Raw genomic sequence first — 16,150 nt, 5'->3', positions numbered from 1 at the left:
TTACATGGTAGGCATCTATGTTTAAAAGTGGGGGCCATCGCTCAGCTCCACCTACGGTTTTGTCACATTGATTTTCTGCCCAGTTGTGTCACAAAACCTGAAGCGTTTCCTAGTACCAGCAATGTGAATGAGATTCCTGAAGTCTCATGCACACGTTCCTTATTTTTTCCTTGCCAATTTTCAGCAAATTTACATCTACAGCATGTCCATTCTTTCAGCGGTTTTGCTGCATACTAATGAATGAATGGGAAAAAGGTATGCAAAAACCTCATAAGAAACGCATCTATTTTATGCTGCGTTTTTCCTGCCGACACATCAGTATTTGTAGCAGATGTTTATGCTGCAAATACTTAACGTGTTACCCTTAAAAGGAGTATTCCTATCTCCAAGATCCTATCTCAATATGTAGTAGGTGTAATAATAAGAATATCAGCAAGTACCTCCAATTAGATATGTAGTATAGTTTTTCTGATTCGCTATGTCTCTTTCCTCATGTGCAGGCATTGCAGGACCTTAGATTTCCATGGTTACGACCACTGATATAGTGACAGTTAGGTAACCATGGATACTTCCTGCAATGCCTGCACATGAAGAAAGACATAGCGGATCAGAAAAACTATACTACATTTCTAATTGGAGGTATTTGCTGATATCATTATTAGAACACCTACTACATATTGGGATAGGATCCTGGAAATGGGAATAACCCTTTAATCTCTCACAACGGCATTTAAAATGGAATGCGGTCTGGTGCTCACATGAATCGACTTACTGGGTTCCTGCCATGTGATTGTATGGCAACAATGGGTTACTGAGGCAGCCGAAGAAAGGCTGAAAGCCTCCCGTCGGTGACTTACTGGTACTCCTATGAAGTTAAGCCACATGCCACAAGTTTATACACAAAAATATTAATTACATGTTAAAATGAAATGGTGTAATTCATGACTACAGATCTTCCGCAAAAAAACCTCATACGGGTATGACCGGGAAAGAAAAAAATAATAATTAAAAATCCCTCTGGAATGAGGTTCAAGTGTCAGAAACCTACAGAATTTGTTGTAGAATTCTACAGGCATGACAATTCTTCCTAGTCTTCGTGTTTTCCCCTATTTTCTTGTTTATTTTGTTTACATTTATCTACCAATGTTGTGATAGAAATCTGTTCATTTCCTTGTACAGTTTGTGGCTCGTTTTGCTGATCACACAGATGTTCATCTGATAATGGCTGCATACAATGTATAGAGGAAGCTGAGATGATCAACCTAAAAATCTGCAAGCATCTTTAGGAAAATGGAGTTAATCTTTTTGCCAATTTCCCTGAGGACTTCTGAAGCAATTAAAAAAAATTGTCTTGTCTCGGTCCTTCCTGGCCCCTGTGGTTATCCCAAGATAGTGGTATACACCGAGAGCAATATGGAAACCTTGCTAGAAATCTGCTGCAGACGTGAGGGGAAGGGTTTTTTTTTTTTCATCTCTTAACTTCATGGGGTTTTAGCTTTATTGAGGATCTGGACTTCCCCCATTGAACCTGAGGGGGAAGTTTCCCAATAAAACCACATTTTGCTGCAACATAAATTGACATGCTATGGGTGAAGAAAAATGCACTGCATGTCAATTACTGTGCAAAAAAAACCCTGCAGCAAGTGGAAAAAAAGCTGAATGAGCCTTCCCTTAGCTGGTACTAAAAATTCTGCAGATTTTCAGCCTAAAAATCCATTTTAAAAATCAGCAGCAATTCTGGTACATGTGAACATGCATTTAGGCAGTGAGGGTATAAAATGACATCTAGGTCTTAAAGAGAGTCTGTAAGGAAGTTTATGCTGTATAATCTGAGAACAGCTTAACACAGGGCAAGAAAGCCAGATTCCAGCGATGTGTCACTTACTGGACTGCTTGGTGTAGTTTTCATAGAATACCTGTTTGTCTGATGTAGAAGAGCTAAGTGTTAAACTGTGTACAACCCCACCCACACTCTTGACTGACAGCTTCCTGTGGACACTATGAATTGGTAACAAGCTGCCAATCCGTGATTAGCCTGACTGCCTGGCACGTGAGATGTAGTCCTGCAGTGATAATCTCCTGCTGATAATATAATGATAGTATTGAAACTATAGCACACAGCCTAGTAAGTGACACATACCTAGAATCAGGGTCTAGTACCCTATATTATGCTGCTCTCAGAATAAATAGCATAAACCTGCTGACAGATGCCCTTTAAAAATAAAGAGCTAAACAGCAGCCGTCTGTACAAAAATAAGTAGTAGATATTCTCTACTGTATATGCAGTGAGTGAGCTTTGACTGTTAAAGAAGCATTCCCACTAACATTTTTATTGCTGAAATGTGTGTGTACATGCATGTGATGTAGTGTGTTAATATACTCCCCTCCCGTCGCGCTCTCCAGGATCCAGTGTCATTCTTGTGCTCTTCTCAGAGACATCACCGAAAAGGAGTCCTGCTGCTCATTCTACACTCTACGTGTGAGACGGAAGTCGATGTTACAATGAAAGCCTATGGAGCCTCATTCTGACGCTCCACAAACTTACATTGTAAAAGGGTCTTCTGGGTCACGCAGAGCGCAGTGTGACTCGGAGAGTCTGCAGAGTCGTGATGTCATTCAGAAGAGCAGAAGACCAGCGCCGGATACCGGAGAGAGCAGCGGTAGGCGAGTATATTAAACACACACACTGCATTACATGCATTATACACACATTTAAACAATAAAAATGTTAGTGGGAGTGCTTCTTTAAACTTTTAGTGTCACACGTGAGGAAAGTTCATTGATATACCCAATATAACAAATATTCCAAAAATAAACATAACAAAAACATCCATTGGTGCCTACCAAGCAGTCCAGCTGAGAGACCGGGCTTTTGTTCCCAGGGTGACTAATGTCCCAGACCTTGACACATCCCTTTCCACCGGTGTACACGTGTCTAGTGGGGTTGCTGATGGTAACTGCACAAACCACTTCCCCGTGATTTAGTGTGTTTATCTGCCGCGCGTGCCGAGGGATTCCTGGGCCGATCAGAGCATCAGGAGGGAATGGGACCGGCTGCATCTGGCCGTCAGCGCTTACATGGAATGAATATGCACTAATTAGAAAAAGAAATAGGTTTTTAAGTACAAAAACATACATAAGGTAAAGCTTTCTTAGATACAACTAATTTGAATAAGTTGTATTCAGCTAGAATGAAAAATAACAAACCAAAAGTCTAGAAAACCAATGCAAGGTGGGAGGGAAAAAAAACTCTACAATCGATACAATGCTTGAAATCTGCATAGCTCATGTGACCATTTGTAAAGAAAAAAAAAATCATGTAGAATAAGTAAAAAAAATAAAACACGATGTAAAAAAATAAAATTTACTAGTCTTTATCTTACTTCATGAGCACTAAAGAACGACTTCCTATCAACTCATCAGTTCCCTACTCCACTCCTCCCCAATCTTAATCTTTAACCTTCATGAGCCTCCAGAGCATTGCCAGCAGTCGTGCTTCGATTTGGACGTTAATTGGTGTTTACAAAGCATTTATCAATGAAACAATGTATTCTAAAAGAGATCTAAAACCGCATCTCTAGCCTGCGCCATAAGCCATGAACGCGGCTAAAAAGACATTTTATAAACATTTAATCCACCACCCGGAAATGAAATAGACCAAAAGTATAACACCCAAGAAAGATAATTCTCTTGGACAATTCACTTGGATCTAACAACATAAAAGGGAGTGTAACTGCAAATATAATCTGTCAGAGGGATAACAAATACATGCTACTTACGGCTTTCCACCTGGGATGCCTGTCAGGTTTGGAGGGATTCCTGGAACACGCATGTGATGATGTGGGTCAAAGCCAACCTAAATAGTAATTGGGGAAACACAAGAACAATTATATGCCACGTAGTGGAAATCTCTACAACTCACAACAGGTAAGCATTTAGGAATGTTAGCTATTCTATTTCCTCCTACATTTAAAAACAACAAAAAAAAACAACCACGTGTGTATGATAGATAGGGAGAGATGTTTTTTTATAATGAAAAAAGGAACGGGATATATATAGAATATATATATTTTTATTTATTTATTTTTCTATATTTTCATTTAAAGAAAGAGGGAATAGTAAAAAAAAATATATATTATATAGAGAGATATGCGTGTATATTCACACACACACAAACGGGTGAAATAAGTATTGAACACGTCACCAATTTTCTAAGTAAACATATTTCTAAAGGTGCTAATTAGTGTTGAGTGAGTATGTTCTGTCCGAGTATGCTCGGGCCGAGCTCCGAGTATTTATAGCTGCTCGGTGATATCATTGAATCGCTCCCGTGTGCATGATTTGCAACTGTTTGACAGTTTTATTACATGTGAGGAATGTGTAAGAAATACACATTCCTCCCATGTAATAAAGCTGTCAAACAGTTGCAAATCATGCACACGAGAGCGATTCAATGATATCACCGAGCAGCTGTAAATACTCGGCCCGAGCATACTCGGCAAAAGGGTTAATAGAACATACTCGCTCAACAAACGGTATGACATTCTCACCAGATATCGGTAAGAGCCCATCCAATCTACACAGATAAAGAAATCAAACCATAGATTTCAATTAATGAAATTATGTGGAATAATGAGAAATGACAGGTAAAAAAAAGTATTGAACACGCTTACTGAAAGTTTATACTTCATACAAAAGCCTTTGTTGGTGATGACAGCTTCAAGACACCTCCTGTATGGAGAAACTAGTAGCATGCATTGCTCAGGTGTGATTTTGGCCCATTCTTCCACAAACACTCTACAAACCCTGGAGGTTTTGTGGGCTCCTTCTATGAACTCTGAGCTTTAGTTCCTTCCATAAATTTTCTATTGGATTCAGGCCAGGTGATTGGCTGGGCCATTCTAGCAGCTTTATGTTCTTTCTCTTAAACCAATTGAGAGAGTTTCCTTGGCTGTAGGTTTGGGATCATTAACTTGCGGAAATGTCCACCCTCATTTCATCTTCATCATTCTGCTGAATGGCAGAAGATTTTTATCAAGTATATCTCTGTATATTTGTCCATTCATACTTCCTTTAATCATATGAAGTTGCAAGCGCGTATGCTGAAAAACAACCCCACACCATGATGTTCCCACCTTCAAACTTCATTGTTGGTATGATGTGTTTGGGGTGATATGTAGTGCCTTTTGGCCTCCAAACATGATGTGTATTATGGCATCCAAAGTTGACCAGACTATATTCTCCACTATCTCACAGGCTTGTCTAAATGTTGTTGAGCAAACTTTACACATGCTTTTTGTTCAGCAATGGAGTCTTGCGTGGTGAGCGTCTATACAGGCCATGAAGGTGGAGTGCATTACTTATAGTTTTCTTATAAACAATTGTACCTGCTGATTCCAGGTCTTTCTGTAGCTCTCCACAGGTGGTCCCTGGCTCTTGGACAACTCTTCTGATAATTATTTTCACTCCCCTGTCTGAAATCTTGCAGGGAGCACCTGGTCGTGGACGGGTTATGGTGAAATTATATTCTTTTCACTTCCGGACTATGGCCCCAACAGAGATCACTGAAACCTTCAGTAGTTTAGAAATTCTTCTGTAACCATTACCATCAGTATGTTATGCAATAATAAGGTTGTGAAGACCGCTCACTGGTTTTATCCATCATGAGCTGTTTCTTGAGTGGCACCTTGGTAATGAGACATCTTTTTATAGGCCATCAGTTGAACAAGCGGATATTATTTTTCTCTAATTGGCAGGATTTCTTTCTAATTACAGGTAGATTTCAGCTGGTGTCATGACTTTCCATGGATTTTTGCACCTCTTTCTTCGTGTATTCAATACTTTTTCCCTGTGTCATTTCTCATTATTACACATAATTTATGGACATCTATGGTTTGATTTCTTTGGCTGTGTGGATTGGAAGTTTTGTCTCAGACATCTGGTGAGAATTTCATGTCAATAGCACCTTTAGAAATAGGTTTACTTAGAAAATTTATGACGTGTTCAATACTTATTTCACTCGCAATGTATTTTTATATATAATTACAAAATCTATACTCATTGTTGATCTGCATTATGTTTTCCTCAACATTGTGAATTATGTAAGGGGATTTTTGTTCTTGAAAAACCATGAAATTTTCTGTTCCTTTGTTTTGCTTACAGAAGGCCATAAACCGTAAAAATTGATGACCCGATGGATATCTACAGGTCTGATGTCAAAATTTGCATGGTTGGCATGACCCTCAAAACATACAGTAGGCATGGACCTCTGCATTATATTTAAAACACAAAGTTAATATGGAGGTCCTAACTAAGTTAATGAGAATCTCTGTTTTTTTGTTTCCCAATCTTAGGAATTTGTAAAACAAGGCAAATATACTGATTCTAGTGGTGTATCACTTACTAGGCTACTGATTTTAATAAAATCAGTTTATGTGCTGCAGCTCTGCTAGTCCTCTCAATGATGAGCTTTGTATAACCCTGCCCATGCCTACACTGTGTGGGGTGGGATTTTCTGAAGGACTACTTAACTAAAGCATAAAAATTGGTGATATGTTGTTATAATGGATTGAAAATAATCAAAGAGATTTTGGGATTAGAATACAAAGTTCAACAAATTTCTAACATGCTTTGTGCTCCCACTCCCCACTACTACAAAACCTTTGCCTGCTGTTAACAAATGGAAACATTAATTTTTCTCTCATTCATAAGCTGAAAGCCTTTCCTAGCCCTGCTCAGGGCTACATACTACCAGGGCTGTGGAGTCGGTAAGCCAAACCTCTGACTCCGACTCCTCAATTTCCATGACACCGACTCCAACTCCGACTCCACGACTCCCTCATACATGGCTCATGTTTAAGTGATAAATTTACTGTAGCACAGATTCATCTCAGCTAAAAGTCTAGACCCTTAGATCAGGAATAGGACATTTCATAACTTTCCCAAATTCTTATGAAAAAATATTCCCCACAAACTGCATTGAACTACTGTACCCAATTTATTATATATTTTAGGAGTCGGAGTTGGTCCATTTTATACCGACTCCACAGCCCTGCATATGACAATGACATACATATTTAATAGCCTAGAAATTGTAGGATAGATATCATTATAAACTTCACTTAATTTATCATCTCCAACTGATCTTGCGTCTAGATTATTAAGCTTGCCAACCAATTTCTGCGAAGTTGGCCAACTACCAATCATATATTGGGTCTTCCCGCTGGTCAACGAAAATAAGGATCGGTCCGTTGAAATCTCCTCTTCTTAGAGAACGCCATAGTAGTCTGATGGCGGTTTATTGGCCACTTCCGGCTGAGAACCAGGCATGCTTAGCAAAGCCATGCATACATGTGAATCGAGAAGTAGGGAGGTTGCTGTTGGCCGTAAGAGCGTATGGGCCAATAGTTATCCAATATATATGGCCGGTCTTAGCCTCCATTTATCATATTGTATTTCCCTTCTTTCAGATTAGAAGGAAAATTCAGACCAAATTAAGAAAATCACATAAAACACTACAATGTAACAATTAATGTTCTCACCACTGGAGACCTCCCATAGGCTGCAGCCGCGGCTGCTGCGGCCGCAGCGGCGCTCATTTGTGGGGAGATGTTATGTAGACTGGCATAAGCTGCTCCTGGACTGGTCAGTTCTCCATTCATTCCGGCATGTGGAACTATTCCAAAGGGGGTTGGATAAGGACAAGGGACTGCCATTGGAGTCCTAAGACCAGCTGTAAAGAAAGGATACAAGCAGCCAGTAAATAACTAGGGTTGTACACTTCATAGCTCTTTTCATAGCTCTCCCTATTTAATTCAGCTTTAGCATTGTGAATTTACTTTTTGCCAATTAATCTCATATTTTTATAAATTTTATCACAACCTATAAAACGAAAAAAATAAAAACGGTCTTCATCTTTATTAAAATGACGGAAGACTAATTATTAAACAGCAACATCTATCTTACTTAATGGGTCGATTCCTGGTGGCTTGCCAGGCACAGGCCGTAGACCAGTGGAGTTGCTGCCAGGTGTAGGGGCATCAGTTCGCGGAGTGGGTGTGTTCGATTTTGAAACAGGAGTTGTAGACTTCTCGTTCTTTCAAGAGGTGAATGTAAAGGGTGAGATACAACAAGGAGGTTTGAAAAGAAGAAGAAAAAGAAAAATCAATGTGAATTCCAAAGTGCAAATATGCTTGTCTTTACGTAAAACAAACATGTAAGAGTTACATCAGCACTATACAACCACCAACAAAAAGAAGCTCTGGCTGCAGCAAAGGATACAACATGCTAAATGACTTGAATCCTCCCAAAAGTAAACAGCTTATTGACTCTATGGTTTACTCTGCTGAAAACCTCAAATACTCACCCTGCTAAAGTCAACAGCCCTAATGGAAGAGTCATAACATATGTGCTTTCACAATCATATCTTTCAAGTATCTATTCAATAACATAGGAGTGTACAGCAGACCTGTGTAACCAGAGCAGCCGAAATGGAAACACACCTGTAGGGAATCGCTTGTGAGAGAGGAAAAAGTTATTTCCAGCAGGAGCACAGGCCAGCCTCAAAACGTATTATTTATTCTAAAGTAATGGGTAAAGCTTCCCAAAGGAGAGCTCTGGGGAATACCACCCTACTCTTCCTTCGAAAGGGAAAAAGTTCACAGTGGCAGTAAATCATCAGAGCATAATTTATATTTCATACAGCAGCGAAGATTTGTGCTTAAAGGGAATCGTTCAGTAGGATCAACCCTCCTAAGCCGTCTATATGGGCATGTAGGTCATAGGAAGCTGAATAAAATGACACCTTGATGGCTGCGATCTGTTGTCTTATTCCAGTGAAATCCACATTTTTCTTATATGTAAATGAACTGTTGATATCTATAGGCCGGGCAGAGATCTCCCTGAGAATCTGCCTCCAGAGCTTATTTTAAATGAAATGTGGGGTTACCAGTGTGAGACATGTACATGAGAAGAGCAGACTGTCACTCAGTACATGTCTCACACTGGTAATGCCCCCTTTAATTTAAAATAATATCTGGAGGCAGATTCTCAGGGAGATCCATGTCTGGCCTATAGATCTTAACAGCTCATTTACATATTAAGAAAAAATGTGGAATACTCTGGAGTAAAACATTGGATCACAGATATCTAGATATCCTTTTATTCAGATTTATAGGACCTACGTGCCCATATAAACTGCTTAGGAAGGTTGATCCTACTGACAGATGCCATTTAAAGAAGGTCTGCCACTTGTCATAAACCTGTAACCTTTTCACCTTGACTAAATGTTGCCGTTTTCCAGAATTTGGCATAGTTTTTATTTTGTTCCTGTGCCTCCCCATATCGGAGATGTGGTCCCCTCTTCTTTGTATGCAAATCTAGTCAAGTGGGTGTAGTCTTCAAAAAGATTTGAAAACCATACCCAGTTGACAACAAAGAATACATCTCTGGAGTGGATGGCCAAAGAGAAAAAAAAAAAAAACAACCCGATAGATGCAGGAGGATGGCAGAATTTACACCAGGTAAAAAAAAAAAATTTTAAATTTTATCATGAGCATTAGTTGCTCTTTAAAAAGGGATGTCTCACAAATACGCCTCATTACTATGTTTTATTGGAGCTGGAAATATTATAAGGGACCACTTGCTCTTCTACTAAGAGGTGACAGCGGTTATCAAAGGACATCTCGAACTGACAGACCTAACCAAACCAGATGGAATACAGAGCCGTATTCATACAAGACAGACTATTTATGAAGTGGCACAAATATATGGAAGAAAATAGATAAACGATTACACATGTACTTCTACATATTGTGAAAGCAGGACGACTGTCCATACACTTGTCACTTCATGATTCCTCATCTCAACAGCTATCATAGATATTCAATGCTTATTAGCGCTCTTCAGAAAAAGCCTTGGTCCAATGGTTTCTAGTTTAATGATTGAAGCCTATAAAAATGCCGATGTTTGAGCCGCAGCCAAGGTGTGCAAATTCTAGTTCAATTACTTAGAAATATTGGTATACAATAGTGGCAAAAGGAGACTGAGCCATACTGGCTGTCACGTTCGCTTTAAATGGAGTTTGTCACCACTTTGGACTTATCAGACCTCTACTATGGGCATACAGGTGATAGAAAAGTAACCCTATACAAACCTGTATGGCCCATAGCAGAGGTCTGAATGCAGAGAAATGTAGTTTTATCTTCTTGTTTTTTTCACAGGCTTAGCTTGGGAATATGGTAAACGTGGACATAAGCGGGGAATTGGTGGGATAATAAGCAGATGGGCGGGGATAGCTTAGCGTCCAGGGAACGCCAAGCCTGTGAAAAGCCAAGATGATAAAACTACATTTCTCTGCATTCACACCTCTACTATGGGTCATACAGGTAAGTATAGATTTACTTTTCTATACCCTGTATGGCCATAGTAGAGGTCTGATAACTCCAGTGGTGACAGATTCCCTTTAAGAAAGCTGTACATCAGCCAGCATTCTGGTATATCATTATCAAAGAGACAGTTTTACCAAAAGTTGTTACATCGAAAAATGGATATATATCTGTAAGTAAACAAATTGCAAACATAATTGTCAACTTTTGACATGACAAGTTTTAATGTTTAAAGGGGTTGCACCAAAACATTAAGAAATGGGATAACTTTTTGATTACTGTAGATCGATCGACCACTGCTGCATTTAGACAGGGGTCTTCAGACCTATGGAATACCTGTGATCCTGTAAACAGGGCTCTGACCATCAGCAATCAATAAATCCCCAATCAATAGGGTATTATTTATTAAAGCCACTTTCAGACAACAGAATTTCATCCGCTGTACATAGACCACCATGCAAAGGACCGGCCGTGGGTCTCCTGACTTGAAGTAACCTCATATATGCCCATGAGGCTGTTCGTTTAGGTCAGGAGACACACAGCTAGTCCATTCATTGTAGGCTTTATACGAAGCATGAAAACACACAGCTGCCTTAACTTGGTACAACCCCCTTTAAAAAGATGGAAATCCCATTTAAAGGAGCTTGAATGGAAAGTCAATTGACGCTAAAAGGAATTGTCACAGAATAATGGCTGAGCTAAGAAGTAACAGTAAATGGCCAGAGTTAAACATTGGAAAGTCATCCCTGCAGAACATCGGCTATAAGAGTGTTAATAAATCTGATGATATGAACCCTGTTCAATTAGTAGAGTTCTACCAAAAGTCTGACTCACAAGGCTGAGTTCTTTGGACTTTGAAGACGGTGTGCTGCTTGAGGATGCAATGGAGGCAGGGCTGATTGGAGGATCTTTCTTTAAAAGTCGGGCTTTATCTAAGCCGTTCTCCCTTGGAGAATGTGCTGGACTTCCCCTGGGTGAAGAAGGGTCCTGTGAGAGAAAAATATGAAATGGTAACCATTTCATAACGTGTTAAATGATAAAAAAAGTAACACTCATTGATATAAGGACAAGAGGCAGAACTGTGACAAGGCAAACAATGTAAAATAAGCAGAACAGACCTCATTGGAAACATCCACCACAAGGTTATCATCACTTTTTTCACCATCACTGTCCTGCATGGGGAAGAAAATACATTGTATCATACAGCTGTACCATATCATATCATACATTGTATCATACATAAAGTTGCCAGTGTACAAATGGCGGCTGGGAAAGTTTTGTGCGACCTTGTGTGCATGCTACATTAAGCCCGTCGTAATGACACATTATTCTGCATAAAACATTAAAGAAGTATTCCCTTCAAAGTTGTTATCCTCTTAATATATTACAATCATCAAATTATATAGCACTATGTACTTACACTTGTTAAAGTTCATTTTAATCAATAGATCTTGGAATAATAATAAGTTCCACAATTGGAGGTGTTTAAAAAAAAAAAAAAAAATGTTCCTGTGCTGAGAGAATTTTATAAATGTGTCCCTGCTGTGTACTGTGTAATGGCTGTGACACGGTCTGATCATACCACAGCTCCTGGGCAGGGGAGGAAGCAAAAGAGTATACAGACATTACAGCTGATTTTGTGAGGTAAAACACTGCTTAAAACAGGCAGTGAAAAGTTTTGCCTCACAAAAACAAACCAGCTGTGATCACCTGCTGTCCTGTCTGTATACTCTTTTGCGTCCTTCCCTGCCCAGGAGCTGTGGTATGATCAGACCATTACACAGGGTTACATTTATAAGATTACCTCAGCACAGGAACATTTTTTTTTTTTTTAAAACACATTCAATCGTGCAACTTATTTTGATTCCAACATCTATTAATTAAAATGTACTTTGTTTGTGGAAAAATCTCCTTTAAGTTTGTCGAGAATATATTAAGAAAACACTAATGGCAAGCTCCTGGGCCCTCCAGGGCACCATTTTAAGACCATACATGCCAAGACAGGAGGCCAACTGAACAACATTTGATGCAATAAGGGAACCAATATGGGTTGTCCAAATTCACCTCAGACCGGTGTAAAGCCGAGCGTACGGGCCCATTCTATGGATACACTGTGACAGCTCAATGTGTGCACAATAAACAGAGGCGCTGTCACCACATAAGCAGCAGACTAGAACAATTTAACAGAATGGCTCATATAAACTTGCTCTAGAAATCATAAATGGCATAGCACTATTTTTTCTAAGAATTTTTAAGGTAACTGATGTTCTACAGCTCCCGGCTGATGACAAAGTAAACAGATAAACCATATGAACTAGACGTACTCACTAAACAAACTCTTCACTACGTTCTCTCTAACCAAACACACCCTTTGGAAATATTTAAGCTCCTTTATGAACCATTAAGCATATTTACTTGTCAAAGATAAAGTGTGTGGCCCGTAGTCACGTTCAGCTTAGGTACACGGAAAATATCCGAGCAGGCGTAACAGACGCAAGCTGGCGTTAGCTGGCCATTCGGTTATCAGGGTCCAGGGTTACTTACATAACGGGCGGCTATATCCTTTTCTTCTGTCTTTTGCTTTTTACTTTCTGAAGAATAGTCTGCTGAATTTCTGTGCTTTTCTGCTGCTCTGAAACTCGCAGATGGAGACACAGATGAGCTCTGAAAGGAAGCAATAGGGATCACTTAGTCAAGTGAAGAACATAGAAATTTTTGCAATTGTATATTTCAAGATTTTTGAAGCCCAAGTTTATTAAGAATACCAGTGTTTCCCAAACCCCATCTTCACGACCCCCCACAGGTCATGTTTTCAGGATCTCCTTAGTATTACACAGGTGATTGAAGTATCATCAAGGCATCAGGAATTCGCTCACCTGTGTAATACTAAGGAGATCCTGAAAACATGACCTGTGGGGGGCCGTGAGGATGGGGTTTGGGAAACACTGCTCTAAACTGAACTCCTAGGGTCAGATTCATCAAGACCGGTATGAACAACAGTAGATGATGTGCTGAAGTCAGCCTCTTCTAATGCGTACGCCTCTTCATGAATCAGAAGTGCCGGATGAGAGGCGTTCACCACAAATCCTACTCCAATACCACACCTTCACCCCGCCCAGGTATGCCCACTTTGTCAGAGCAGGTCGAAAATGGCATGAGAACTCCAAAAGTTGCATAATTTTAACGCGACCTCAAGTTGCACCAAAACTATTTGACTTTTCAAAGTTTTTTACATTGGAATACTTGCGCAACAGATTTGTTGAATCGGACCCTTAAAGTAGAACCGTCTTTTAACCTTTTTCTCATAAATCAATAGTACACAAGAAAATAAGAAAATTTGTAATATATCTTATCAGAGAAATCTGCTTTTAATTTCTCCTCCTGGACTGATCATTCATTCTTAACATTCTCCGTTCTCAGGCAAAATTAGTCTTCAGTGAATACAGACTTTCCCATTAGTGAGATAGGAGATGGTAGTTTGCACTCAAAGTTCTATGGAGAATTGTAATTATCGTTTGAGGACAAATTGTAGCAGAATATCTGTGTCTGCCTCTAGCCCCTCACCCATCTCCTCTTCATAGAATGTTATAAACACCAACTGTCATTTCTTTCAGGAATGGGAAAACCTATCTTTACTGAATACAGATTTTACCTTTGAATGAAGAGTGGGACATCAGTCCAGTAGGGTAACCAATACCAGATTTCTCTGATAAGATATATTACAGATTTTCTTATGTTCATGTGGACTATTGATTTATGTAGTAAAAATTAAAAAGATTCTCTTTACCTTAAAGAAGCATTCCTTCCATCAAAGTTTTTATCATCTTAATACATTGCAGTGATCATATTATATAGCACTGTGTACTTACAATTGCTCATTTTGACTTTCTACCCAGCCAATTCTTCTCTCTGATCTATGCAGAAACAGGAAATCTCTATTCCCTGCATTTATCATTCCCCTCCTCAACTGCGGACCCAGCTGCTCATTGCTCCCTCCTCTCATGCCAGGGATTTTTGCAGTTATTCAGGACTCATGCAGGGAAAATAGACCTCTAGTTTCTACAAAGAGCTTAGAAGGATTCAGCTAGTCAGTTTTTGATCATGTGAGGTCATAGACCTAATGGAAAACAGAAGAATTATCTGGGTAGAAGGGCAAAATGAGCAATTGTAAGTATACAGTGCCATACAATATGATGACTGCAATATATTAATAGGATACAACTTTTGATGGGAGTGCTTCTTTAAAAGAGTATTAAGGAAATAGGTGGAAGAGTTTTAATTTACACTACTGTCCTTTCTACAAAAGTAGAAAAAGTAGTAAAGCAACCAAGAATAAAATTAACGCTTTCATATCAGTGTGGCGGAACTGCAATACCAGACACAACCTATAGACAAGAGTGGTGCGGTTTCTGGGAAGAAAGGAGAACAAACTCAGACTAGCACCAAGATGGAGACTGATCCCTGCCTTACTCTGTAACCAGGGCAGAAGCAGTGAATTTATGATGCCAGCAATTGGCTCATGCCGACTGGAGCCAACTTTTGTTGGTCGTTATGACTTCCTAATTCTGAGCGTCAGAACAGTTTTACTAGTGATCACTAAGTAGCCTCACGTGTGCTACTAGGATTTTACAATATGTAATACTGAAGCATGAAATTGTCCCATGTCCCTTCTCAGCTCGGATGTAACTTTTTCATTAGTGTAATGGATGTCAGCTCACTTTTTATAGCATTGCGTTCCTTCAGCAGTTTTGTTCTGCCATTTTCCTCTACAAGTTGCGGAACTGATAAAAGAATTTTGATGTCTAATGAAGTGCAGTGCTGGTGACATAATTCAGAGGGGAACATTATTCATAATGGAGTGAAGAAAAAAAAAAAAAGATGTCAAATTGCTTCACTTAAGAGATTGTGAAGTTGACATGTTGGAAAGAAGTTTCTCTGCTCCATTTAACATGATAAAATATCACGGTAAAATGACCACTTCCAATTTGTTGAACAATATATGCCGTACTTCATTAGGTACAGCAGAGCGCGGCTTGTAAATGGGGACTATAAAACGCCGGCAAAGACACTGAAAAGCCAAGGTAATAATAATCTTGTAATAAAAAGCCACGTGCTAGGAGACTGGACATACACAATGTATTAGGAACACAACAGGAAAAATCACTAATGAGAGAAGTATATGGGTAAGGGCATGCATGGCGGATACATGGAAACATCCTCTGGATTTTTATTCAGCATATTACTAAAAATCTGCACTTGAAAGTGTCCTGTAGTGTGGATTTAAAAGGGAACCGCTCACCTTGAAAAATGCCATTTAACTGCAGATATAGTGGCAATCTGCAGGTAATTAGTGTTTAAACCCTATATAGGCAGCTTACTGGTAGAGCGGCTACAGGGAGAAAAAAGTTTTATTTTCCCTGCACCCGCTGGCTTCTAGTCAGTGAGGCGGTGCCTGGAGCTGTTACAATCACTGTGAACACGCCTGTAAATCACTCCCCGGCTCTATGACCTCTTGCTCTGAACACAAATTCTACAGAGAAGTCTGTCAAAGTGCCGGGGAAGTGATTAGAGCGTGCTCACTGTATATTGAGTGGTGACTAACAGTCCCCTGCTTTGTTCACAACTGGACACGAGCAGTTGCAAAGAGAATAAAAACTTAATTTTCTCCCTGTAGCCGTTACACTGTTTAAACCCCATTAACCTGTATAGTACAACTCTACCTCCAAATAAATAGAATTTCTTGAGTTTCCCTTTAAAGGTGTAAG

General features: G+C 39.5%; 1 protein-coding gene across 3 annotated transcripts in view; it reads right to left on the bottom strand.

Moving 5' to 3' along the window:
- LOC141253115 (transducin-like enhancer protein 4) overlaps window positions 1-16,150 on the bottom strand; it is a 147,591-nt gene that overhangs the window by 24,592 nt on the left and 106,849 nt on the right. For all 3 annotated transcript variants that reach the window (XM_073670874.1, XM_073670878.1, XM_073670885.1), the window contains 7 exons: window positions 12,930-13,049; window positions 11,504-11,557; window positions 11,220-11,372; window positions 7,966-8,095; window positions 7,542-7,732; window positions 3,780-3,856; window positions 2,845-3,094 (listed from right to left, as the gene is read on the bottom strand). In XM_073670874.1, the coding sequence (XP_073526975.1) occupies window positions 2,845-3,094; window positions 3,780-3,856; window positions 7,542-7,732; window positions 7,966-8,095; window positions 11,220-11,372; window positions 11,504-11,557; window positions 12,930-13,049 (975 nt within the window). The remainder of the gene's footprint in view (window positions 1-2,844; window positions 3,095-3,779; window positions 3,857-7,541; window positions 7,733-7,965; window positions 8,096-11,219; window positions 11,373-11,503; window positions 11,558-12,929; window positions 13,050-16,150) is intronic.

Source organism: Phyllobates terribilis, unplaced genomic scaffold, assembly GCF_046119375.1.
Source record: "Phyllobates terribilis strain yellow unplaced genomic scaffold, ASM4611937v1 Scaffold_1__5_contigs__length_1240528914, whole genome shotgun sequence".
NCBI classification, from domain to species: domain Eukaryota; kingdom Metazoa; phylum Chordata; class Amphibia; order Anura; family Dendrobatidae; genus Phyllobates; species Phyllobates terribilis.
The sequence above is the reverse complement of the archived record's forward strand: the minus strand, read 5'-3'. Positions and strand labels throughout refer to the sequence as shown.